At 41.8% G+C, this 27,691-nt stretch overlaps 1 protein-coding gene across 2 annotated transcripts; it reads left to right on the top strand.

Moving 5' to 3' along the window:
- Window positions 1-629: 629 nt before the first annotated feature.
- spock2 (SPARC (osteonectin), cwcv and kazal like domains proteoglycan 2) lies at window positions 630-27,691 on the top strand. 2 transcript variants are annotated; one of them, XM_040138577.1, is made up of 11 exons: window positions 630-857; window positions 13,284-13,292; window positions 13,842-13,887; window positions 20,548-20,662; window positions 21,022-21,127; window positions 23,064-23,172; window positions 23,380-23,514; window positions 24,270-24,488; window positions 25,017-25,079; window positions 26,044-26,175; window positions 26,738-27,691. In XM_040138577.1, exons 1-11 carry the CDS (start codon window positions 669-671, stop codon window positions 26,881-26,883), a joined length of 1,269 nt encoding a protein of 422 aa, XP_039994511.1. In that variant the 5' UTR covers window positions 630-668; the 3' UTR covers window positions 26,884-27,691. The 2 variants fall into 2 exon arrangements, with proteins under 2 accessions (XP_039994511.1, XP_039994512.1); XM_040138578.1 differs by lacking the exon at window positions 13,284-13,292.

Genomic DNA, 27,691 nt, shown 5'->3' with positions numbered 1-27,691 from the left:
TAGACAATTACCAACCTCAACAGTAAAGTGATAAATACATTAATGCATCAATAATTATAATCCAATACTATAATATATAGTTGTTCTGAAAGGGGCTACTTTGTATAGTGAGTTCTTTTACTTTTGGTACTTGAATTACATTTTGATTCTATAAAATTTTCAATGCATGACTTTTACTTGTAACAGAGCATTTCCCCATTGTGGTATTGGTAGCTATTTTTTACTCAAGTAAAAGATCCGAGTACTTCCACCACTGCAATTTTCTAGCATATATATTGATGTGATAGATATTTATAGAATAAATGATTAATCAAATAATCCTTAAAGAATATAGTCCTTAGTTGCGGCCCTATGTCAGACTGTCCCAGCCGAGCTAGCCATGAGTGGAGGGGGTGCAGGCTGTCACCTGACATTTGAAGGTGCAGCACCTTTAACGTGAAAGTTCAAATACATCTGTGGTGTAGTCATGTAAACATAGCCACCAAACACAGCCCCAGGAACGGAATACTATCATCAAAATAGGCTTCTCTCTCTCTCTCTCTCTCTCTCTCACCCCCCCCCCCCCCCAGCAGCAGAAGGAGCATCCTATAGGCTAATCCGTTGGTAGTTTCAGTCCAGTCTCAGCATCCTCCTGCTCCTGCGTGCGAGGTGTTTTTTTCTCCGCTGCCATGGTGGAAATTACGGATATCGTGTGCCTTCTCGTCCCGCTGGCGATGCTCGCCGGCTCTAGCCTCCAGGCCGACGTGAAGGGCGCCAAAGAGGCGGAGAAAACGGGGAATTTCATGGAAGACGAGCAGTGGCTGTCCACCATTTCACAGTACAGCCGCAAGATCAAGCACTGGAATCGCTTCAGAGACGTAAGTCCGCCGCGCCGACCGGGAGATGCGCGGTAATGCGGTAGCCTGCTTAAGATGCGCCGACGGGGAAACACGCACAAGGCCGTTTGGAGACGGCGCAAATAGTTATCACACACTCTCTTGGCCCCGATAATGCCCAGAAACTTGGTGCTGCTGTTGAAACGTAGCCCGCACCGGTGGAAACTCTTTAAACGAAATGTTACAAAAAACAAGAAAATGTTCAAAAATGTAAGGAGCATTTTGCTCTGACCAAAATATATATTTAGGGCATAGAGAATGTAATCAGATGGATTGTTTTACAGTATTGACAGTCTTTTTTTTTTATTTCAAAGAAGCGTCATCTCCATGAACATGTTAAGCCTGATTTTGTTTTTATGTTTTCGAAAGAATTACTCAAAATATGTTGCATATTATGAGTGAAATGTATAGTTTTGGGGGGGGGGGGGGTGTCAAAGGAAACGGGCCAACCTCATGCCAAACACTGCCCGGACGTTTTACTTTTCTAACTTCCTCCCCAAAATTCAGGGTGTCCAAAGTGCTTTTTCAACGTAGCTTCCACGAGTGGAAACTAGCTGGGTCTGGATAAAACCACAGTTGGAAAACACAATCTGTATGTAGGCTAGCACTCTTCCCACTTTTAGTGTGGGGGCTCTTGGTTAATTACAGGCAATTAATGTCTCAGTCCCACCTGTACAGCAGGTGCAGTGCAGACCTGCTCCCATCACGCCGCCCCTAATATGGGTTTTCCTCAGATGTCTGTCCAGACGTGTCCCAGGAGATTTCACAAACAAGAGAATTAAGCATTTATAGCAGAGGGGCGGTAATTGATTGATGTGGACATTCACCTACTGAATAGACTGAACTGGGTTGCAGGGATTGATCAAAGCCTGCAGGCTACGCTCGATGATATATTGCTGTGTCTGTGAAGGTATAGACGTGGTTTTCCCTCCAGCTCTGTCAAATGATTACTAATGATCCCAACCGGATTTGGACGGTAGTGCCGTTGGATTATGTTCCAAGTGTCTCCTGTTAATTGAGTTTTAATTGAGTGGGTGGTTGTTTCGGCACGTGACAGGTACCATTTTTGGATTCGTAATGTAAGCAGCTGGCTTGAGCGTCTATATGAGAAATGATGCCATATCTTCTCAGGAGGAGAAAGTGAGCCTTTCGAAATAATAACCAAACCAAGAGGCTGTTTTGATCCAAATTCGTACACCTCCTTAAATTGCGTGTCATGGGCGTCCCTGAAGGAAAAGGTGAATGTTTGTGAAAATTGGCAGCCGCCCCTCCTGGGGACGGATTAGTTTGACTGTGATTACTTAAAGAGAATGTCCTCTGGAACTGTAGCTAGGGAACTAATGAAATTGTGGCCATGGATAGATTTAGTCAGTATTATTGTGGGATTATAACTCACTGAATGATGCTCTATATTTACACAGCTTTGATCCAAAATGTTAGTTAGAGCAGCAGCTTCACTCTTAATTCAGGACGTCGTGGTTGACTGTGCAAAAAAACAAAAAAACAAAACAACAACAACAGCAAAAAACCCTCCTTCCAAGATTGAATGAAAACACAAACACACACCTGGAATATGTAGCGCATCCCAAGATATAAATGGCTCAGGGAAAGTGGGATCATCCTCTCTACAACGCTTAAGGGTTTTCCATCCACTATGAAGACGTCGGTTGCTCTGCTTTCCCTTTTTTCCTCCATTTAACATCAAAGCCGCTGTTTGACACAAACAACCCCTACAGTTACTCACTGTATCTCTTTCATGATCATTATTCCCCGGAGTAATTTTCTAAATGTGTGAATGTGTGCATGTGCATTTGTGTGATTGTGTCTATACTTCTGCAGGCGCATAAGCGAGATTTTGTTAGGGCTGTTTGCGTGTGTGTGTGTGTGTGTGTGTGTGTGTGTGTGTGTGTGTGTGTGTGTGTGTGTGTGTGTGTGTGTGTTGGTGCGTTTGCGTTAAAAGGTAGGAGTTCTGGTGTCTCTGGTGATGATGATGATGACAGGAGAAACATCAGAGATGCGAACCACTGAACCTCCCGGGGGAACCACCAATAGAAACAGCTTTGATTTCAGCTTGCTGCCGTAGCAACAGCAGTCGGTGTCTTACAGTGTTGAAATGGAGCCTGTATCACTGGGAGTTTGATGACTCTATCCCCTCATGGGTCCTGCCTCTGGGTGGAGGAATAGGTGGAAAAATCCTTTATTATGATTCTTTTAATATCATTAAGACTGTAAACTTCATCAACTGAAACAGCATTAGTGCACCAGCTAGTATTTTCTTGATGACTCTTAATGAGAGCTGCTGAATATTGAAGATACTGAACATTTAATTGGCGTTGCTTCATGTTTATCTTTGAGCTAAAAAAAAAAAAAAAAATCTGATCTAGAAAAAGAGTAAATTCAGTCTCTGGGAATTATTTGGTTGATGTGTAGAGGTTTGCCAGTGACACACTCATAGGTATTCAGATTACACAAATTGATGTTGCCTCGCACAGTCCTCTGAGAGCTGAATGTTGAATATTAATCCAACAGTGGAAAGCAATAATCAAAGCTGAGCAACATGAAAGACGAGCGCTTTCAGTCGCCCCTCCGCACAAACACACACAGAGATGAACACAAACCCTTGCACACATAAACACACAAAAATGCATAGGCTGCAGAACGCACAATGTAAATATTTCATATTCATTCTCTTACAAAATGCTTTCACCTCCAATAAAAATAACTCCCACACTTCAATTCAATCTATTTCGCACGAAGACAAGGCGATTAGATTTAATAGTTACAGTCAACAAATAATAGAATGGGATACCTTCAATCCTTTAATCTGACAGGTGCACTCAACATTTCATTCCACTAATGCACCAAATCCAGGAAAAATAAATAAATAAATAATTAAGTACAAGTGAAAAACTGGGGAAGAGGTAAGGCGGTCATGGTAACTGAATGCAGATTTGTTATTTTAACCCAGAGACTGACATCCTTGCTCAATTCTTAGAAATTAGTCACGTTGAGTTCACATTTAAACCGGAAAGTTCTGACTAATAATGAAACTTCACTATGATCATAAAAATGCATCCTGTTGTTCATCACATGAAGTCATTATCATTTTTAAGCACCATTTCTAAGAGCAGACACTGAATAAAATTTGTTCAGCACACGGAAATTCAGACTCAGTTATAGGGATTAGATGTCAATTGGGATCATCTCAGTAGGCAAGTCTGTCTGTGTTTCAGTATGAAATTAAATGGCTGGGGCGGCATTACACTACAGCATTTTATCCATAGCAGATCCAATCTGGTGTGTCTAATAAAGGCAAATCGAGAGTAAATTCAATTTTTTTGGTCAACTTCCCTTTTAAGATGACTCTGTCCATGAAATCGCCAAGCCATGATATTGGTCTGATCTTTTACTCCTGTTGATTTAAGACAAACTGAGATATGTGCCTTAAAACAGATGATGATTAGGGCATAGCAGTTCAAGTTCACCCAGAAGGAGGATGTTTATTATCAGCATCCATCGCAGAAAGGGGTCAGGGTTTATTATGAGATTTTTGTTTAATATGTCTCTCATTTTTTTCTGCTTTCCCCTGTCCTACCCCGCGCTGTCCGTGACTGGTAAATCCTTATCTTAAAAACACATGCCTCTACAGTCAGGCAGCTCTCGACCACGAAGAACCAAATTCTGCCTGCACCTGTTATCCAGTCGCTTCATTTTTAATGAAGAGAAAACACTCGGTGCCAGCACAAAAACATCACGTCCCTTGTCGGTGCCAGCGGATTAAATATGCAGAATGGTGAAAGCACTTGCTGCAGGTTCTGGCAATCATTATTATGATGTGATGTGTTATGGTCTTCTGCCCCACACTGGTAATCTGTAGAGAACGTTTGAGGGGAAGTCTGCCTTAGCTACCTATACTGGTCTGCCTGATTTTAGCCTGGCGATCTCTTAATCTGGCTAGAGTCCAGCAGAATTTTAACGCTTTATGATTGGGTGCACCTGTCATTGCTCCTTTTTATCATTTCACCATAGAATACGAAGCATAATTGTGGATAATGGCAACTGTAACACTGGAGCCAAATACTCCATTAAAGACTATCCAGACAGTAAATTATCATCACTAGCCGAGCGCTCCGTTTGGCTTTCCTATTGCACAGCCGCTCGACTGCCCTGTGCTCTCTGATATTAGAATAGACTGCTACTGATGCAATAATGCTATGAATGATGATACCAGCTAATCAGAAATCCATTAGTCTATCTAATCATGCTTTGTTCTGTCATGAGTTGTTCCTTATCACACTCCAGATCCTCTGTGAGGCTGCAAATGTCCAGAAGTCCGTTGGCAATGCAGATGGAGTGGATCTCGATCACCTCCGACAGTTCTGAGAGAGGTGGTCGGGTTGTTCAGGATTTGGACGCATTACTGGTGCGCTGTGGGGTGTCTTGGCTGGCTACCAGAGGCTTAGGTGGGCTGTAATTGAGTAGAAGAAAAAACAGAAACAGCCTTTCATCATGCCCTGCTTGCACGGCCACAGCTGCTTCCCACTGCAGTACAATAGCTGAAGGGCACAGGTGCTGCAGAGAGACAGGGAGAGGATTTGATAAGTAGTAAAGAGAGGTGATAAATATCAATTTTCCTAGCAGATGCAATTGTGTATAATATTGAATAAATGTATCTTCGCACAAAACTCTACACACAGGTTTGACTAACATCTGCAGACAAAGACTCTGGTCTTTAAGGCATCCTTTTGTTCAACATTCCTCCTTACAGATGCCAGAAACCCCTGCAAGCATTTCACATGCTTGGCATCTTCGAGTGACCTGATTCTGCACCTGGGAGTCGGTATGCCAAATAGGTTGCTCGCTGCAAAAAAACACCTAAGATTCAGGAACTTGCCTGTAATGAGCTCTTAATGGGATACTTCCAATGTCCTGCTGTAGTTACAAAACAGTAAATAGCCCATATATTAGCAATTTCAAAAACCCCAAGATAATTTTTCTTTGAAGAGTTGTGCATCATGATGTTAGTTCATACGAATTCAGATGTGAAAGAGGAGAGTTTGAGGCTTAAGTGTTGTATTTGTTTCATAATGAACTCTCTTTTGAACATGCACCTCACCCCTTAAATTCACATGTATATGGCTTTTGAGATTCTGCAAGACAGGTTCACTGAATCAAACCTTTTTTTCCCTTTTAAAAACTAACAGTAACTCAGTAAGTGGCTGCGGCTGTCCCCATATAGTCATTGGTCCCTACAGTAAATACCACCCCAGTGTTATTGCTTTTGGGTTTTAACCAGACTGAGTCACCATCCGTGTGAGATCAAGATAATTTGACTGGAAATTTTTAGAAGTGGTTGAAAATAACAGAGCAAATCCGGGTGTTTTTGCACCTAAGAGCAGCTGAGAGAGGGGTTACTGAGAAAATGTTCACAGTAATCAAACTCAAAAGAACATACACACGCATACAGATCTACGCACACATAAAAACCCAAAATGTATGGAGTTGAGAAGCTTGTTTTGAAAGGAGCCGGTAGCTGAGAAGATCTGATGGTCAGACTCAAGATATAACATGACCAGAAGGATTTAACTTATTGTCCATTCATAGCTTAGCAACTGTAACAAGGCATGGCAGGTCTGTCAAGCTTCAGATCTGTACACATGTTGAAGCAGTGAGTATAGGGCTCTAGTAAGAGAGATACTACATTAAAAAAAAAAAAGAGTTGGGGTCGCTGGTTTCCTTTTTCCCTCTCCAAAACCAAAACTACAATAGCAAAAGTTCAAGGAATGGATTAAGCAGTGTGTTTGTCCGTTCGTAAAGCTGCAAGTCAAGCTAACTAGTTTACTACACGGGCCTGCAGTAGTAGCCTAATCCGGCGTTCCTTCCAAGGTCACAGGGATTTTATGCTTCATTGTTTTCTGGAAAACAAAACAAATAAATAAATAAATAAAGAGAAAGAAATGACTATGACTAGCACAACCACTGCCAGAATGGAAAGCCTGACATGTATAGCAACAGAAGGCTAAGGGGGCGTACAATGTCATACAGTGTCAAATAATACAAAAAGGAACACAGTGACCACGTGAATCTATTTTTACGTAATTTTAGCAGCAATCGATATGGGTAAGCCAAGTGACTGGACCTGTTAGGCACCAGAAATGACAACCAGTCGACCGATTCCACAAAACCAGCCAGGTTTCCAGTCCATTGTTGCTGCTTATCTGGTTGTGACTCTCTTATTCGACAACACTGTTCCAGAGTCCCCTGTCGTAAATCATTGGCTGATTCCTATCCGTCCCGTAACCCCTAGCAAGGAAACTTCATTGATTTTCCATTGTCGTACAAGTCTGTTTTTTAGTTGCGCTGGGTGTTTTCAGTGTAGTGTGAAGGTTCTCGCTGTTTGTTCTCAAGTGAGTTGCAGACTGGTTTCTTATTCCCTCCAGGGCCTTGAGAGGCACAAGGGCTGATTTTATTTATAGATAGTGAGTACAGGGCTGGCATGAGTGCACAGAGACTTTGTGGACTAAGTGTGATTTTTATAGCTGTTATTTTTTGTGTGCGTGTGTCTGTGTGTGTATGCTGTGCGTGTGTGTGTATGCCGTGCGTATTGCAAAGTGAGAACGTTTATGAACTCAACACTGCCTCAACATTTCTGCCAAAAAAGTCAATTTTTTGTCCTGCACTTTTAATATGTATATAGTGAAAAAAACAAAAACAATTCACGGTTAACATACTTGAGTACAATTTTCAACCAGGCTTTGTATTTGATCTTTTATCCAGCCTTTCCTGTCACAGTATTTCAGATGTCACTCATCTCTACTTGAGTGTGAAGAGAGCCTTTCTTGAACGAGGCAGGGAATTATTATATATAATGCACGATATCTATAGTTCACAGTAAGTGTCTTGCCATCAGTGCAGTTGTAAATGAATGCCTTTTGTCCACCGCCTTCAGAGTTAAAGAGATTACTCATGTATGAAGCAGTAAGGAGAAGTGCAATGGAGACAGTACGTCTATTCATCTGTCAAAGTATGTTTTAACATAGAAATGGAAATCTCTCTGCAAACTGAAGTATAAGAAATGTGTAAATTATTAATTATAAATTAGACTTTCAACAGGCTGTAATTGGTTTTTTTAATGAAACCTGGTACATCGGAAAAAATGAGATTTAATTTCTAAACTTTTTGTAATTCATTCCATTTCTGGGAGCATATTTAAAACCAGTTTTTCTGTTCACTCTGTTTGAACAGAGGGATTATTAGAAAAAGGAACACTGTAATAATGAAGCCAACCTTGCAGTCACTAGACCTTCACCAGGACAAATCTCAAAGCATATAATGACATAAAAATGAGCACATCCTGTGTTTTTACGTGCAGCTAGTCATAGAACATGCAGTTCAGAACTATAGTCCCCAGAGTCAAAATACATCAGTGGTGTGCAAATAGAGTATATCACAAAAACTGAGGATAATTCAATGCAGAATTCTATCAGAGTAATAATTCTCAAATCAAATCAAAGTCTACGTGTAAACCAACAGAGAATAGTGAGTCTAATGTAGCACCGGTCTCTTTTTTCTCTGTGTCTGTCTTCTTGGCGAAGCATATTCAATACCCTGAGAACGGAGAGAGGAAACACTGAAGGATCATAAAAATGCCCCCAAATCTTTAAATTTTATTTGAATATTTTTTAGAGGCCTTAAGAGGTAAAATTATCTAGTGCTTCACCTGGGGAAAAAAAGCACAGATTAGAGGAAAGGGAAACAGAAAAATAAGCATAACGTTGTTTGTAGAAATACGTTTGTCTTATTTTCTTCATGCCATTTTCTGACACCTCTGATTTATTGTGCAACTGTTAGTGGGGAACTTATTTTTTTAATCGATCTGCTTCCCAAAAGTACTAACCCCCACTTCACCTTTTATTCACCCAGTCCTCCTAGCTCCCTTACATAAGCCTTGCACTTGACTCCGTCCTGTACGGGAAGCAGACAAGACTTCCAGCATTTGATGCTCCGCCTGCTCTCTGCAATCCTTAAGCATCAGCTCAGAGCCCTGTGTGCTTGCAGAAATACAGGAATCAGCAGGCTTGGTTCTTATGCCCTGAAGCCTAATGTGCAGGAAGATAAGAGGAGAACGTACGGGATGAGAATATTGTTGAGGGGGTTTTGTTTCATCTCAAGCATGTCTCATGTAATCTGTAAACCAAAGCTGAGAGGCTGTGAACAGCAACAGAGTCTTTATGTGATTCTCTAGGTGGGAGGAAGTGATATGATGCTGTATGCAGCATCGCTGCTGAAGAAAACCTCAGGGCAATGTCATTTTTTATTTTTCAGCTTCATTTCATCAGATTTGGGGTTATATTTTCTGCTGCAACAGTATCTAGCAGAGTTTATTTCAGTAGTGTGCTTTGACAAGATTATCATTGATGTAAAATAAAACATCAGTGCATCAATATGTCTTGTAAAGATACACTGCTTCAAAAAAAAAAAAGGAAGATTGCGCTTTTTGAATACTGAACTGACTACAAGTCTCTTTTTTCAGTATTTTAAAATGAAATTAGGATTGATGCCAGGAGGTTTGAGTGGGCGTTTTGTTTCCCTCGGTATACACCGGGTGCAGACCTCTAATGTATCAAGTATTTCGAGTATTTCGAGTTTTCCAGTATCAGCGTTCTTCAGCATATGGGTTAAAGATGGAGAGCTGGTATCAGCAGCAGTCGAGTAGAGTATAAAGGTTTTTTTCAGGTTTTTAATGCTGATCGGCAGTGAGCACACACAACTGCAGTAAGCTACAGTAAACCCCGAGGTCAGTCAGTCACTACCTGCACTGCTTAAAGCAAGCTAAACTTTATCACACAGTACTCAAGTGAGTTTTTAACACTATTTAAGGTTGTAATGCTTTGATATAAAAGGCGAGTAGGTGGGAGAAGGCCAAAAGTTTTTTCAGGGTCAGACTCAGAGTGCAGGCCTACAGCGATTTCCTGGAGGCAGTACATACCAGTTTTAAACTAGAAAATTCTCGGTCATTCATTTTGGGCCAGCAATAAGGAGGATGTTTCGATGCATACTGATCAGTTAATTGATGCTTTCCATCTCTGAGAGAAATGGTCATTGTATATGGTCAGCCTCTTGCCCTAATCACTCTCGTCTTTGAAGTGGTTCTTGTATTTGTTCAAGGACCTATCGGTGTCGACAGAGTTGACTGAGAAGAGAATGAAAAAGGGGACTTGAGCACCAGAAGTGGTGGGCATGCAGCCCAGTCCTCAGTGGAAGTCTGGAGGGAGATTACGGGTGAGCCGGAGCGTCAGTGCAGAGTGGCGCTCGGCCTCATTGTGCAAAGCAGGCGATTTTGTGATCGAACCCTCAAACTTCAGCATGAGTCACTTCAGCAAGTACCAGAAAAACTACATATGTTTACTCTCGAGTGACAAAGCCCTTGAGAGGCCGTAGTGATCATCACCCTTGTCCGTTGAGAACAAAGGAGGGAGCAGTGTGGCGTTGTTACGGAGCCACAAAGTCTGTCCAGGGAGAGGGTTGGGGTGGATGGATGGGTCAAAAAAACGTTTGCAGTTTAGCACAGGAGATCACCATTAGTTTCCTTTTTACTACTGACAGTCAACGTTGGTTTGTTGGGACAACAAAGGTGCCCCAACCTTAAGGAAGAGGTCGTTTTAAACTAGACCACAATGTTTCCTAACCAAGTAGTTATTTTACCCAAAACCATGATCTTTCTCTAAACGTAGCCAAGTGTTTTTTGTGTCTGAATCTAACCAAACCTTAACCTGCTAAGTGTAAGATAAAGAAACCTATTTTTATTTTTGAAACCCCGATGTCATGCAGAATAGAAAAATGCGTAAATGTGTCATTCTGGAGGACATGGACCAACAACGTATTTTGCCATTTAAATTGGAGGACTCGTTGACATTTTTATAGGATATACATTAAAAAGCGAGTGGAGATTTATTTCTGAAAGAAACTACACGCTCAACAGCCTTCCTTTGATCAAACCTGAATGACTGCTTGGTTTCTCATCAAGGAACAGGCACACCGAAATTACTTTTCTGCATCAATAGGTTGGAACCGGCTTACATTTACAGACTGGGATCTCCCTTGATGCTTGTATTTACTTTGCAGCAGCTCTGAGGCTTTTTCACCTCACTCATAGGGGGCTGAAATTGGTTATTGCGTGAATTTTATGACCTTTGGTGCCTTTTTTGATCCAGAATCTGGCGCGTACACCTTAGCTCTGAGCTGTTATGCATGAGTTGACGTATCTACTGAGGGCAGATACAGACATTAACAGTAATTTTGAGAAAAGGTCAAGTATGAGCCTGCACAGGTCTCCACATGAGAGTGTTATCACTGTGTTACTGATGAGGCAGTGATGCCCCCCTCCACTGTCACCATGAACAAACCCCTCAGGATAACCACAGTGAACACAGAGTGCATCTGACAGCTGACATTTACCCAGAAAAACCTGTCAGTCTCACACACGACCTGTCAAATAGTCACATAAACACCCGCGCATTCATTTCAACAAGTTTCCTGTTTGTTCCTCTTTTTCAATCCGCCCAACAAGTACAATGTCTGTCTTTCACATAGTGTTTTAGAGTTCTCCGTGACACTGTTCAGTTCCCCTGGAGTTGAGTCCAATTTTACAGAGGCTCATCGGGTCATCACCCTCACCCCACAGATATGAGGGATTGTGATTTGTCAATCAGTACTGTGGAGCTCAGCAGCAGGGTGATTACTCTGCCTTGTTTGATGCAGAAGGTAAGCCTTACCGCTCTGTTTAACAAAAGGAGATCTGATCTGATGTTATCAGGTAAATCACAGAGCTCCCGGATACAGCTGAGTGTTTTCAACTCTCATCCTGCTTCCTCTTATCACTTCTGTGTAAAAATCAGCAGCCCTTTTGTCAGAATTTTGTCATATTTTCGAGTCGTGTAACTTTTCTGCTGCATGGCAAACTTGTCGTCGTGCTCAGCTTTTCATGCTCAATTTCATTGTACACTCTGGAGAATTTATTTTCCTCAAATACATTTTCTGCAGCCTTTCTTTTATGAAATCATTGATTTCCAGTACTGTCAGCACAGCAGGACACTTTCCTCATCAGTCCTGGCAGAAACACAAATACAGAGAGGCTGCTAAATAATGCAGGAGCTGAAGTATCAATAAAGGAGACATGGGGGGGCGTTAGATTAATGGCTAGGTTGTAAACTCTTTGATGTCTTACCCTGCGAATGTGTGACTCCATCAGGCCCAACAAGGTTAAAATGCAAAACTGACAATCATTCATGAAGCTCAACTGGAGTCTTGAGTTATAATCCAGACACACGGCAGTTTACTGGAAGTGATTTTACTGTAACTGAGGAGGGGAAATGAGCTTGGCACTACAACAAGCGAAGGATGAGCAGAGCAGCAGTGGTGCAGTTTGGTTGATTTCGACGTTGACGTGGAGTCCTTGCCATTGATGAAAATATTTACCCCTGTGAAATAAAACTGTGAGAGTCAAAGAAGAGGGTCCCAGCTTTCACGAGGGCTGCTTATCTCACGTGTTGTGTCAGGATTTATCGTCTCCCGGGGAGCTGTTTGGCACGCGCTTCCAGTATAGTAAATGTTTACGGTGATGAGTAACTCATCGCTAGAGGGGGGGGGTGTAAGTATCTTCGAATGACTCACGTTTATTATTTCAGACACAGCAATATGCTCAAAAAGCTTTGAATCTGTACTTGATCCTGTGGGATCCCCTTATATCTGAAGAAAATACAATCAGAGATGTTTCTGATATAATGCGCTTATACCATTATGAATTTTGGGGTTCATTAAGACAGAAAATTAATCAGAAAGGTCAATACTGTCAGTGTATGATTTTTCTAAACTTTTTCTATATTTAATTGGTATTAAAGGCCCTGATAACATATATTCTTAATCAGCTCCTTACTATGAGTGATGGGATCCAATAAGAATATGCAAATATCTGATAAAGCTTAAACAGTTTGGCTTATGTTTTATCTGATTTATTTGTGTCCTTGCTTTTCTCACTGGCTTAAATTGATTTCATGTATTTCCATGCACCAATCAAATTTTTTAACATTTGAATAAAATGTGATGACAGTTGTAGGGTTGTTTTCTTATGTTTCCAGGCTGCTGTCAATCAAATCTGGTTACATGACATCCGATGTCGAAGAAGCATATGATTTGACATAAGGAAGTTTTTCTGACCTCTAATGTAATTGTTGCTTAATTAGACATGAATATTTAAGGTTCTAAAGAAAAATACTAACGTTTAAAATGAACATTAAAAGTCTTTCTTGTGGCCTGATTGAATGCAGCTTAATACCCTGCATTTAAGTTTACACTTTTCCTCCTCACTAATATTGGCTCTTTTCTCTCCTTTTGCTGTCATTTCACCAGGAGGTAGAGGTCAGTTCTCTCGGTTTTTTCTACAATGCTCCTCCAGCTGCCTTTGCACAATGTCTTTTACATTCACGACTCATTTCCTTCTCTTTTTGTGTGTCCTTATCTCTACTTTTCCATCCATCTTCTCTCTCTTTCTTTGTTACCACATCTCCTTCAAGTTTTCCATTTTAATTAGAACGATTAATGTACTAATTAAGTGGGGAGAAAAAGGCAGAGCACTTAAAAGGCAGCTCACCCCCAATTTTCGTATGCTTCACACACAGGCATTCGGTGCAGATTTGTTGGGCTCATTTCCACACAGATGTGTGTAAATACCCGTCTGTCTCTGGTGTCACTCACTTAGCTAATTATCATGCTGCAAAACTAATGTACACATTATAGTCAGTGTGAAATGATAATGTAAACTACTTCCCTTCTCCTCTATGGAGATGACAGAGTGTTAATGCATTATGGTACCAACAACACTGTGCGCTCAGGCCTGCAGTATAAATTACCCGGCTCCTCATTCCCTGTAGTTGCTAATAAATGATTGTTTTCCTCATGTTTCTGCAGGATGATTATGTGCGTACCTGGGATGAAAATCAAGCTTCTAATGACAGTAAGTGTCACACCATCTCATCTCTTTCTCAATGTCTGTTTAGTTAAGTCCCTGAATGCCATTTAACAGAAATGTTTTGATGGCTTTTGCTAGTTTAATAAAGGTTCATATATATCTATATCTATATATATATAGATATATATATATATATGGGATTATATTTGTGCCTCAATCCTGAGGATGTGATGAGACATTTCAAGCACAGAAAACATTTTTTTGTTCGCAAGCAAATTAATTATTTTTTTAAAAAGAAATTATTATCATGCATGGAACAGTTTGATTCCAGCCAACAGAGAACTAATCTGTACTCAATCTAATCTTTATTAACTATAATGAACATGCAAATATATTTATTGAGCACAAAACAGATTTTTGTTTGCTCGAATTATATTATTCTCTCTGCTTGATAATAATTTCTCTATGCAAAATATACCATATACCAGTACCAGTGATCATAAAAAAGCCTGTTTTTGGAAAAATACTTTTTTCCTGGAGAAAGTTTGAGATACTATTAGTCTTCGAACGACATTGTCCTCCTCTGTGATGCTTTTTTTCTCCTGAAAGTGAAAAACAAACAACATATAATCCAACATTCCCTTAAGGTACACGAAAGACAAGGCCAGTGGCATGAAGGTGACAAGTTATGCTAAATCGAGAGCATGAGTTATCCATTCAAGAGCACTAATTATTAAATTGATTTGTTAATGTTTTGTTTGTTTTTTCTCTCCATGACTCCTCCTGGGCCCTGTGGAAAACAGTAATGTATGTGTTTTTAGAAAATCGTTCAAAAATGTCTGCTCAAAAGGTTTCATCACATGCTCAGGATTGAGGCACAGAAATAATTCCATACATATAGGCCAAAAAACAAGAAGCAAATTTTAGTTGAACTGCATGGGATGATTGCTGAGGCAGTGAAAGCAAAGCCACATGATTTATTGAAACTGAGTGTCATTAGTCTGTACTGCAGCATGGAGAGAGAATCTGTGGCCTGTATTTGAACTCTGATGCTTCCCAGACCGTTGCTGGTTCATCGTCTCAGACAGCAGTGTTCTGTGTTTGTATTCTGGGGTCAGCCGCTCGCTCTCCTCACTTGTAGTGGTTCCTCAGCAAAAAGGTTGAGAGATGTTAGCGCTCTGTTTTATCTGCTTGAGTGGATCTGATGTGCCTCCCCCAGGAGATGCTAAACATTGGCTCGACTTCAACCCATCACCACTTTGTTCTGCTTCTTCCATTTTCTCTTTCTCTGCCGCACTCGAGTAGAAGCCATACGAAAAGGCTCACTGTCTGAGGTCTCCCCCTCGAAACCTTCAACTTTAGCCTTAATTGAGCCTCTGCAAGATGAAGTCATGACACAGAGTCGTGTCCCCAAACACTGTCGCTTGATTTGCAGCATAAATGAAGTCAGCTGAATGGCAGAGTCAATTAGCCCAATTTCCAAAGGCTTAATGAAGGACTAATTATGGTTTTCTAATGAAAGGCCGGAGTTAGAAGTAAAAGCATGAGAAGTGAGTGAGACAGGGGTGAGGGCTAATGTGCTCTGACGTAGTGTAAAGTGACTGACATCAACATTATTCCTGCCAGTTCTAAGGCAGTTTGGTGATGAGGAGATTGTGGATTGGAGGGAGAAAGCAAGTTAACTAGTGTGGGAGAGTATGATAGAACGAAAATTAAAAAAAGTGAAAGGATGTCTTTGTGCTCTGATCATCTGTAAAGAGGAAGCTGTTTGTTCGCTAGGAAGAATACAAAGCGGAGCTCAGTAGGCTGAGAAATCACATGCACAAAACCAAGATACGCTGAAACTATGAGACAAGATACAGATAAATAAAATTTGCACTGATCATAAACCTGGGTTTCGCGGAATCTAACAATACTGACGTTCTTGTACGGCAATGGATTGAAATGATACACCAGCTTTTGTCTGGGCTCAGAGTCAACCTGACTGACATAGATCAACTTCACAAGTGGCATCTCTTTAATGCAGGAGTTGAACTGTGTGTGCTCAGCTTTTATGAAACTTTACCAAAGTTTTATATGCTTGCCTCAGGTTGTCAGATGAATAGTACTTCAGTACTTTCATTTCACACAGCATAAAGCCCTTCATCTATCTACATCCCTTTCTCTCGTTTTGACACGAGTGTGTTATCTCCCTCCATTGATCTGCCTTCCTTTATGAGTGGCCTAATGAAGCGAATGAGCGAAAAGAGAAGATTTTTTTTCCTCTGAGACATGACTAAATCAGTGTGATATCTTTACTCCCAAGCTGGGGTGAGCCTTCAGGCCCCATTTCTCAGCCAGGCAGCCCAGACCGCCGCACCGCCAAATAGAGGAAGCCAGAGCTTTTGAACTTCCAACACTCCTAACACTCAGACAGTCGACGCCAACAACAGACCGAGGTGGAAATTTGCATTCAGACACCGCAGTGGCTGACTCCACTTCAGCAAGCCCTGTGCCGAGCGAGGGAGGGGTCATGGTAATTTGCAGTCGATTTCTACAATCAATTCATCAATCCAGCAACTGATTGAATCACCTCGCTCTTAAGACAGTAAAACACAGCAGGAGAACAGTTGTAATTTGGACTTGTAAGAACAAAAAAGTGTATATGCACACTCACACATGCACAACCACACTAGTGTATGTATTTTTACACATACACTTTCAAGAGTATCTCTGCTTGCCAGAAGCTTATCTCAGCCAGAGAGTACAGGTGAATGGTGAATGGACACTTTCTGGCAAATCAATGGTTTCTGATCAATGGCAGACATTAAGGAGATAGGAAAATACGCTGAGTCCACACTCAACAAGGTCTAGAGTTTAATACCTCTTCAAGGTATTGATAGATACTGGTGCTTGGGCAGCCCACACACGTGGTAGATTGCCATCAAACACCTTGTTGAAATCTCAGGCTAGATGTGTGCCCCCCCACCTCAAAAGAACAAACAAGACGATGGAGGAGTTCTTTTATTTTGTTTTGGAAAAATGTTGCCCTCTGTAAGACCTTTCCAGCGCTATTAACATGTTTTAAGTCCACAGTAATTCAACAAAGCAGACTCTTCCCCCACGAGGGAGTCCGCCCAGCTCTTTGTACACGCTGTAAATATCTTGTGTCTGGACTGCTACAACTCTCAACCTCCAAAAACAGCTGCTATAATCCTCCAAGGACTACTGTTGCCATTCTCACCTTCACACTCCTCAAATTTGTCCAGTGTCACCCCTTCCCGCTCTCCCTCCTTGGGCCACCTGAGGCTGCTTCTTTCAAATTCAAAATCCCACATACAAGGCTGTGAAGGGCTCAACATTACTCCAACTCCAGAGGGCCGCTGGACTAGCATTCCCCCATGTATTTAAAACATGCCTAATATCATCTTGCAACTGCAAGTCCTCTATTCGTCATTCTCTAATTACATAAATATATTTGTCTAATTGTAGCTTGAATTTGAGCTTTTTCCCTATTAGTTTTTACTTACGCAATCATTCTATTGTCACAGGGATCTTTTCAGGAGATTTCAAAACAGCACTAATGACTATTTCTATGTTAAATGACTATTTCAGCATTTTGGGAAATACACTTATTCACATTTTGTGCCAAGAGTTCACTGAGATGATCGATACCGCTCTCATTTGTCTATGCTAAATATGAAGTTAAAGCTGATTATCTTAGCTTAGCATAAAGGCTGGAACCAGTGGGAAACACCTAAACTGAGTCTATTTAAAAATTCCACCTATCAGCACTTAAAAATCTTACTTCTTATTTCCTTAATTTATGAAAAAACAAGTGTAAAAGTGACAGGCTGCCTGCTGGCCTCATCGAACTCTCGCAAGGAAAGTGAATTTCCGAACATGCGGAACCATTCGTTTTAACAATATATCAAATGTCGATGTGTAATTTGAAATATTTCACTCATAGTGACAAAACCACAGAGAACTAACACTGAACTGTGCAGTTTTCCTCGGCTTGTCTGAGCTTTTTAGCATCTTTAGCATTGTTTTTGTTTTAAAGCCCAGGTAGAGTAGGCAGCTACTGTGGCTTTTTGATCAACCCACCCTATGCTAATGTTACCTGCTCAGCATCACACTGCAGACCGAAAAAGGTAGCAGCTAGCGGGTGAACATAGTGGAGCATTTAGCTGCTAAAGAGCCAGATATTTTGCAGCCAGACAAAAAGCAGAGCTAAAAGAGAGTGAATATTAGATTTACATTCACCAAGTGGCCAAAAACATGACTCCAAATGAATGCTGTGTGGTGAATGTGTAAATAAGCAGTTTTCACTGTAAACGGTGATTATATGTCAGTGTAGCATTTTCAGCTTGTTGCATCGCCCGCAAGTAGCCAAAAAATAAATTAATGCAGGTTTAAGTTTAGACCTTTACTCTCCTATTCTTGGCTTGCTGGTCATTTTTTTGTGGCTGTGCGGATTCAAGCCAAGACTAACAATTGCAGGCAACAGATACATGACTGGCTTCGCTGCTACATAGAAGACAAGATAACACTGACGATATTAGAGTCTGAGTGTGTAAACAGAAGATAAGAGGGTTGATGATGAGGATGTTGCCTGAGCTCTGCTTCAGTTATCCCCAATCTGCAGGGATAAACCTCGTGCAAATCTGGATTGAATTTAGAATGAAGTACAGGGAGCCTAATTAAGAGAGGTTTACTGCTGCAGGCATTAGTTTAATACCAAAGGAGAGACTTCCAAGAAGTAAAAATGGAAGTAGGTGGATGAATCAGGGTTTGAATAGAGAGAGAGTTGATGTGAAGAAGGAAGTAATCAACATGCAGGCAGAGCAAGAATGACAAGATACAGTGAAGATATATCTGATAGGGGCAGAAGACAAAGGAATGTAAAAAGAAGGAAGAAAGGTAGATTGATAGACATGACCGCACAACAGGGGTTTCAGAAACACCCGATTGAGCTGCAAATCACAGTCAACCCAGAAATGATTCACGGACCACGGAGAGCCTGTTGCTATGGAAACGTCATCATCGCAGGCACTGCTTTAATCTGTGGAAGCCTGTTAAATTAACATGAGGCTCAGGCAGCCACCTTATGTTTCTGTGCTCACTACACAACTCTGTGCCAGCAGATTTATTTACAAGTTTACAAATGTTTTGCTTTTAGAGGGCAGGATTATCTGCTCTATGTTTGTATTCTGCTTCTTTTAATTTCTTTGATGTAAGTACTGGTGAAATCTTCATCGGATGGATTGCAAAATACATAGTCTCGCCCCCATACCGAGTGCTGTATCCCCATTACTACCTTAATCTCCTTGTTCTTTGTGTCAGAAAGTGTCCTAAGGATTGAATTGGCTGCTGCACCCTGATTCTGCTGATCCACTGGTGGGAATCAGACGAGGGGGGCGGTGAAACATCAAGCCTGCGTGGACAAGAAAGGCAGGCAGTGAGGGAAGAGGATAGAGTTGAGAAAGAGCAAGAGCAAGAAAGGCAGAGACAGACAGAGAGAAAAGCTGGGAGATGTGCATGATACTGTACAATGAGATACTCTACACAATCATTGCCAACTGGGATGCGGGGCGAGCAGAGAATAATGCTCCACTGTTGACGGTCTAAATGGATGAGGAGTCTGCATGTGGGCATTAATGCCTCTGAGCCTCACTGTTTCTCCCCAACAGCAAAGCAGTCAGTCAGTCAGTTATACAACCAGCTCAGCCATGACAGGGGGGTGTATTGTTTTGGATTTGCTTCTCAAATCAGATATCCGTCGGTTCGCTTCAATAATCCTGTGATGTAGGCTGCATTAATGTATTCAGCCACTGGAGAGGACAAGAGGGGAGATCCTAAGCCTCCATGCTAAATTATAATAGTGCCATAAAACAGTAAGAGCAGGGGATGAATGAATGCATGATCTACAAGCACCTCTGTCATATGCATGAAACCTGCAATAGTAGTCCGTGAATTAGCCATATTGAGGTTTACTGTACTGATGGGCAGTGTAGGTGAATAAAGGCTTGGGGAGTTGAAGAGAATAGAGTGTGGCATCCAGGTCGGCCTCCAGGAGGCCTGCTAGGAACAGACAGCTGTGACATATGAGTGTGTTCGGGGTGCCGACACACGGACCAGCTGCTAGGAGAGAGTGTGATGGATGGGGCAGAGTGAGCTAGCCATGCAGGCTTTAGCCTACACTGCGAGTAATATTCATCTTCTTTAGGTGACCTAAAGCATGATATTACAATCATATTTAAATATGTCAATTTGCCAGTGAGGTGTGACAAATGTACTTTCTTCCAGCACAAATCAACTTTTTCTTGATTGGAATAACACTATCTTGAGACGAGTTCTTCATTATGCCAAAGATAATTTTACACAAACTCAAAACAAGTGCAGCTGCACTAGAAAAAAACTAATATACTTCATCTTGTTAGAAGGTCTTTTGATTTTCATGTTCAGAAATAAGATTCTCATTCTGCCCTCAGTAAAGCACAGAAAGCCTCAGTACGCATTTTGGTTAAGTACAAGACCAACAGTTCTGCACCGCTCTAATTATAGACTGACTCTCAGGTTATTCTGAGCAAATAGAGGGGAGAGGTTTGGGATTTGACACTGAGAGCAAAAAGAAGGATGATGGACAGAGAAGATGGAGAAAAGGGTAAGAAGTGAAGCAGTGACAATACAGCATACATCTCATTTTCTGTTTTTTCCCACCAGATGTAGACACCACCAAGGACCCCTGTCAAAAGGTTAAGTGCAGCCGGCACAAGGTGTGTATTGCCCAGGGCTACCAGAGAGCTGTGTGCGTCAACCGCAAGAAACTTGAACACAGGTGAGTGGGGATAGCCCCTGGGCAAGTACTGAGTAATTCCCAAAACACACATCATAAAAAATCTTGTTCATGCACAGTAACACGAGGCCAACACAACCGAGTTTACACTCTGTGACTTGTGCTGGTCTGGCATGTGTCTCCCTGTCGGCCACAGTGGTAATAATAAAGCTTATTTGTGCACCAGTGCGGTGCCCGCTGTTTAATGATAGGCTTATACATTCAGACAATGTGGATGAGTGCTGTTTGTTTCATGCTCAGGCTGGTGCTGCTGTGTCTGTACTCTGAATTAGCAAAGCAGTCGCTCTCTCAGCTGAACTTAGTGAGACTGAAGTGTTTGTGTGACCTCTGTCCTGCTGCAGACTGAAGCAGCCTGCTCTCAGGTCTCCCGATGGAAACTGTCAGCCCTGTCCCATCTCCTCCACTGGGCCTGTGTGTGGGTCAGACGGACACAACTATGCATCAAAGGTACACTGAAACAAATACATACCCAGAAGGCTGGGAATGAATTCATTATTATCGGTTTATCTACTTTCAGTGGTTTTGTGTCTCAACGGTACATTTTACAAAATTCAACTTTATGGTCATTTTGGAGGCTGTAGTTTGTGTTACTGTTGAATTATGTTGAATCCTACTGAGAGGTGTTATATTACGTCCTACCCAAAGTAAATAATAGGGAAACCTGTCGGTATAATGCAAATCAATTAAACAGCACCACAAGCTGCAGCCTCCAAAATGGCTATAAAGTTACATCAACACCTCTCTAAAACAGTTTCAACAAAAACTGAACATTATAACCTTCATGAAGGGAGGATTTATTGCAGGACTGTTGTAATACAGTGCCTTAGTTTGAGCTAGATGGTCCTAATAAACTGTCAACTGAGTGTATATCGATAACAGAAATATATTTTTATTAATATTGTGATATTGATTTCAGGCGTATCACCCAGTCTTACAAACATACTCCCCTCATATACAGTATCTGTTTCTTAAAATTATATAAGCTAAAATACTAAAAAGGATAGGTTACTGTTACACATCCATGTGTCGTCTTTAGGACGATAAATTGGGAGACATTAAATGACCCCTCCCACCCCAAAGTTGTTGTTTTGTTTTGATTTTTCAGAAAAACATAGTTATAAAAAGAAAAGAAAATAATTGCATTAGTCTATCTGCGTGATATTTTTGATTAGTTTAACCCTGCTGGTATCCATCAAATGTCCCCGTCTTCGCTCTAGTCAAATCTTTTTATTTTAATAATTGATAAATTGACTGTGTAATGTCAAAGGGGTCGCTAGTAGTAATGAAAAGAGAATTATCACTCGACTCTACAGTTCACCTCCGCTCTGTGAAGCATTTGAATGTCTTTCAGATCTTTTGGGTTCTGTTTGTGGTCACTCCCACTGCAGACAGAGCAGGCTGCTGTTTTCAACTAAAAAATCTCCGATAAAACCCCTGTACAATTACCTGCCTAGCACCAAACTACGGACAGACCAAGTTAGCAATTAGTTGCTGGGGCATTTAGCAGCTTAACAACCAGACATTTCCCTCAGGGGTTGATGGGGCGCAAAACAGAGCTAAGAGGAGAGTGAGTATTCAGACATTCGCCAGGAGGCAAAGAACTCTAAATGAAAAACAATCAAGGCGGATTTAAGTTTAAACGTACAGCAAAAATACCTTCTCCTGGTTTTAAGAGTGGTGGAACTGTACAACATCCCCCTCATGAGAGATGTGAAACATATGTTTATGTATGTGTGGATTCAGTATCAGATATGTACTGTACTGTACTGCGTTGTATTAACATATGTTGTGTTAATAAGAATTACTAAAATAGTCTTGACACCTATTACCAATCTGGGTTGTAACAGCTACTTGTCAGAATCTTTGGGTTGAAATACCATACAATACATCTATATATAACAAATAATTGCACCAGCCATGTGCTGGTACATTTATTCTCAGCTTTAACTTTGTGGTATGTACATGCTAAAATAATAAAATATGCATTTGTGGGGTAAATAATGACATACACCTTGGACATTCAGAGCTGAGCGATGTGAAGAGACTCTCCGGGGAAAAACTGAGACAAAGAGTCATGGTATATGGCCTCAGGAGGACCAGCTGGTGGCTTTTGGTGACAGAATCCCATGTGTTTATGGATTTATGCTTTGTCTTTTGATTCACTATTCTTGACCTTGTGTGCATGCAGAGGGAGGTTGGAAAGTGCATTCAGGAGCAAGTCTCAGATTTGAATTAAGGCGTACAGTCGGTCACCTCATGAATATTTGATCCGTGTTTGGGCAATAACTCATTTTACTTCACCTTTGTGTCCCCTTGTCGATGTTGCCGTTGTGTGTGTGTGTCTGTGTTAATGTGTGTGTGTGTGTGTGTGTTTGTATTGCAGTGCAAGCTGGAGCAGCAAGCGTGTCTTACAGGGAAGGAGCTTACCCTCAAGTGTCCAGGTCTGTGTCCTTGTCCAACTGCTGCCCCCACAAACAAGGAGAGTAAACATGGTAAGATCAAACACACAACAACCATTACAAGAAATAATCGAGCGAAATATATTTAATAAGAATTCACTGGTAATCAGGGCAGTACAGTGCTTCCCGTTTTTCTTTTTTATTCTTTATCTCTCACACACAATAAGCACAACAATCATCATAACAACATGAATGGGTGCAACAAATATCACAGTCTTCCTCTCCCTCTGGCCTCCATAGAGAGCTGTACCGGGCAGGATCTGGCTGATCTCGGCGAGCGTCTGAGGGACTGGTTCCAGCTACTGCAGAGCAATGCCAAGCAGAACAACAACAGCAAGCCCGGGGCCAGAACCACTGCAGCCAGCACCACATCAGGTTAGAACTACTGCTTAACGAATCCTGACCGCGTATGGCCGAGACATATACAATACTTTAATTATAAGTACTGTACTATAAAAATGTGTAAACAAGTCCTAATCTCATATCTCAGTGAAGACAAAGGTTGTTGATGTCCTGGTGCCACAATTGCCAAGAGCTGTAGTGCCACTGCCTTTGGCAATTTTGCAGTACACAATGCTGGATACGTAAATTCATAAATCCATGCAGTGACTGCAGTTGGAAAAGCAAAAAGAACAGGGAGAATGAAATCCTCACAAATTTAGCATTATGGTTCTGCTGGTGCTGCTGCCACCTTCATGTGTTCTCCTACTCTCACTGGATAGATCTTGCAGCGAATTGCTGGATATCATATGTTTGAAAATATTTACGGGGGTTGCTAGCATTTCTATCATATACAGGAGCAAGCTGTGCTTCAGAGCAACAGGAAGTAAGCCTCAGGATGTAGTCGGCCACAAGTTAGTGCTTGACAAGCACCAACTCTTAACCAGGCTGTAAAGTCTGTGGTGGAAAATTCTTGTACTAGGTTGCTAACTATGAGTTTGATTGTTTTCATAGAAGGAACTATTTTTTTTGTTGAACATAATTAAGAAAATAAGGAATCAGGTGGATTTGCATTGGAAGCAGGAGATATTTCTAAGCACACTGGCATTGTTTCATTCTCCATTTGTGCAGCCCTCCCGATAAAAAAAAAAAAAAAAGAGATTTTTGTTTGTCTGTCTTTTTGTTTGCAGTGCTGGACAGGAGCCTGGTGGCCAGCTGTAAAGACTCCATAGGCTGGATGTTTTCCAGGCTGGATACCAATAGCGACCTGTACCTGGACCAGGCTGAGCTGGCTGCCATCAACCTGGACAAGTACGAGGTCTGCATCCGGCCCTTCTTCAACTCCTGCGACTCTTTCAGGGACGGCAAGGTCTCCACTGCCGAGTGGTGCCTCTGCTTCTGGAGAGAGAGTGAGTGTTCTGGGGCGGCATGTGTGGTGTGGTAGGCTGTGCATACACACAGTCATGAGCCCGTGTGCTGACATATTCCCCTCGGCACATGCATTCAAGCTAGAAGGCACTCAACTGCCCTCAGGTGTATCCCCCTCTGTGTCGTGTGCTGGTCCGTCACTATTTGTCTTCATACTCACCCTCCTGTTCCCCCTATGGGGCGAAACGGCCACTGCAAGGCACTAAAAACATGCTTGTTGACAGCCTGGTTCTCCCACAGCTCTCGTAGATTGCGTCTGTCAGCCAACCAGCCAAGCAGAAACTAGGTCTAGGTCCCAAGATGATACTGTTCTTTGTTTGGGAAGGAAATACATGGGAATTGATTTTAAAATTGCAAGAGGTCACGAGAAAACATTGATTACAAGAGAATTCAGTTTTGGTTGTTTTTGTTAGATTTTGGGTAGTAGTCTGGTCCACGTCTGATTGTCCATAGGAGTGTGCTTTATTCCTTTATTTTCTCATGTAAAAATGATTTTCTGTTCTCTTCAGAGCCACCCTGCCTGGCTGAACTCGAGAGGATCCAAGTACTAGACGGCGGCAAGAGAAAATTTGGTAGGTATCCGACTTCTCGGAAGAGCATTTCAGCCCATGTGAATCTGTCTTTCTCGTCGAGGGGGTTTCAGGGAGCAGATGACAAGGAGGAGGCGGGGATTAGTCCCTGATCAGTCTCGTGGATTAGAACTTGATACTGACAGACGGCAAAGGAAAGCAGCCATCAGTGTGTCTTACACGTACGTGTAAGCGGATGAATATGTGAATGTGTGTGTGTGTGTGTGTGCGCGTGTGTACGTACGCATGTCCACACTGCATATTTTTGGCTGGCTGACTGAGCTCTGAGTCAGGACTCTCCAAGGACACAGAACGGCGAGCAGGGGGCAGTCTGCCAGCTCGATGCTCAGATGTTCCCTTGAAAGACTGGACAGACAGTCCTGTTTTGCCCTGTCTCATTTGTGTTACACCACTTTTCCTTCTTTTACAAAATTATGAAAATAGCCTCTGAAATATTTGACGTCATGACAAATACATCCATCTCTGAAGAGTATGACAGTTTACTCTGCTTGAGAAAAGGTTCAATTTCGCCTCAGTGGCCTTTTTCTTGGCTTCCTACACTCTTATTTTCGAATACGGGGTTGTATTTCATATTCATGCAACCTTTCAGAAATTGAAAACTTTCCAATCTTGTGTCCTTCCTTATTCCATGATGATTAGCCAGCTACCCCCACAACACGCCCACACACCACCCCGATGTGCTGCAATATGCTGACTTAATACTTATTCCTCCCTATCTTGCTCCATGAACATATCAGTATTCATGGAATATGGAATTGGCTGCCACATATACTGCATGCATTACATTCTCACTTGGGCCGGGTGCCATGTGTGATGAGGCGTGATGCAGGATGTGTTTATCTGATTTTGTCGTCACAGGGTTTGGAGAGATTATACCGTATGTAAGGTCAGGGGGCTTTACCATACCTGACTCTTATTTATTTTTGTGTGTGCATGTGAATGCCAGGTCGGTTCATCCCTAGCTGCGATGAAGACGGCTACTACAGGAAGCAGCAGTGTGACAGGGGAGAGTGCTGGTGTGTTGACCAAAACGGAGGAGAGGTATCTGGATCTAGGCTTCGTGGCAAGCCGGACTGCGGTAAGTCCTGTAGGTTTCAGCTGTCAATATATTAATAGAATCAGAAACCGGAAAGCTGAATGTAGCGAGAGAAAAACTCTGCTGTGGATTGGCCCACTTCTCCACAGCACCCCCACATGCATGTTGCACAAGGCTTCCTTTATGTTAAAAGGACTGAGGCCCACTACAACATAGCTCACTGCAGGGACCAGTGCCACATTCATGTGTCCGGAGTCATTTGCATTCCAAAGCGCTGCTTGTCAATGTGAGAAAAGTCTTTCAAGATAAATGAGGAGTGTTTGGACTGAACCTGCACCTGATAAAAATGGTTCCCCTGGCAAGGCTTAGAAATAGCTATTAAAATCCAGACAAAGTCAAACACATGACCCCTTTTTTTTGCTACTGCAACCAGTGTCTTTAAATTGATTTCAGCATTTCTCAATGGTATGGAGGGACTCCATCAAAATTGAGAGGAAGACATGCTGAACAGAATTTATTGCAATATACAAGATGACCACAGTGGATAATTCAATCTCCCTGCATCCCCCCCTGCCCCTCTTGTTTTCTCTCCATCTTTCTACAGATGATGAAATGGCGTATTCAGGTGATTTTGGCAGCGGGGTGGGATGGGAAGACGAGGAAGAGAAAGAAGCCGAGGAGGCTGCAGAGGAGGCTGAAGAGGAAGAGGGAGAGGTGGGAGAGGTGGACGATGGGGGATATATCTGGTAAAGGGCCGACGTGTAGTCCCGCTTCTCTACAGGAGCATCTTGATGGTTCCAGATATAAACACACACACATGCAGATCCTTCAAAGAGATGGACATGGTGAAGCTGTCACACTCAGAACAACACTGGCTGATGAGAAAAAAGCGAGGGAGAGGGTTGCACGGGTTGGGAGAGGGAAGATGCATATGTTATGGGAGCATTTAATGTTACAGGATGTTCTTAAAATGGGTAAGGGAGGGGGAAATATCACTATTAAGAAATTATGGGTCTGGAGTCAAGAATTTTGTCCCTCATACTTGTGAATCTTTGTTCTCTTCTGTTGTATGTCCTTTGAACTATCGTTGAGCAGTTTTTAGCTGATTCATAATGGAGACTTTTAAACAGCTGCAGGTGTTTTTCCTGTGCTTGCATTAAAAAAAAAATGGAGAAAGATTGGGTGCATTTCAGTTGTCAGAATTGGCCTCTTTCATCTTTTCTTTTTGCAGATTAACACAATTTAGATAACCACTTTTGGTTTTAGGCAGGAAACAGGCGATAAAAAAAGGAAGCCAAATTATAATACTGAAAACCACCCTTTGACTTTACTGTTTACATGTCATACGCTTTGGCTCATATGTGACAGTAGTGCTCTGTCTCATTCATGACTTATTAAAAAAAAAAAAAAAAGTTTCTCACGCGTCACTTAAGCTTGTATATGATGTGTGTATCAGAAGAAAAATTGTCACCTATTAGTCCCGTTATCAATGCCTTGAAAGACTAGCAGAATATACTGCTTAGTTGACAAGTGTACATCGTATCATAATGTGGATCAA

This window comes from Xiphias gladius, chromosome 11, assembly GCF_016859285.1.
Source record: "Xiphias gladius isolate SHS-SW01 ecotype Sanya breed wild chromosome 11, ASM1685928v1, whole genome shotgun sequence".
Taxonomy (NCBI): Eukaryota; Metazoa; Chordata; class Actinopteri; order Istiophoriformes; family Xiphiidae; genus Xiphias; species Xiphias gladius.
Note: the sequence above shows the minus strand (reverse complement) of the source record. Positions and strands in the feature narration are given on the sequence as shown.

Excerpts from the sequence above, each read along its gene's own strand:
- spock2 (XM_040138577.1), top strand. The coding sequence starts at position 669 with ATGGTGGAAATTACGGATATCGTGTGCCTTCTCGTCCCGCTGGCGATG. Across the intron at positions 13,888-20,547 it reads AAATCAAGCTTCTAATGACA|ATGTAGACACCACCAAGGAC; the intron begins GTAAGTGTCACA and ends TTTTCCCACCAG. Across the intron at positions 25,080-26,043 it reads CGGCGGCAAGAGAAAATTTG|GTCGGTTCATCCCTAGCTGC; the intron begins GTAGGTATCCGA and ends TGTGAATGCCAG.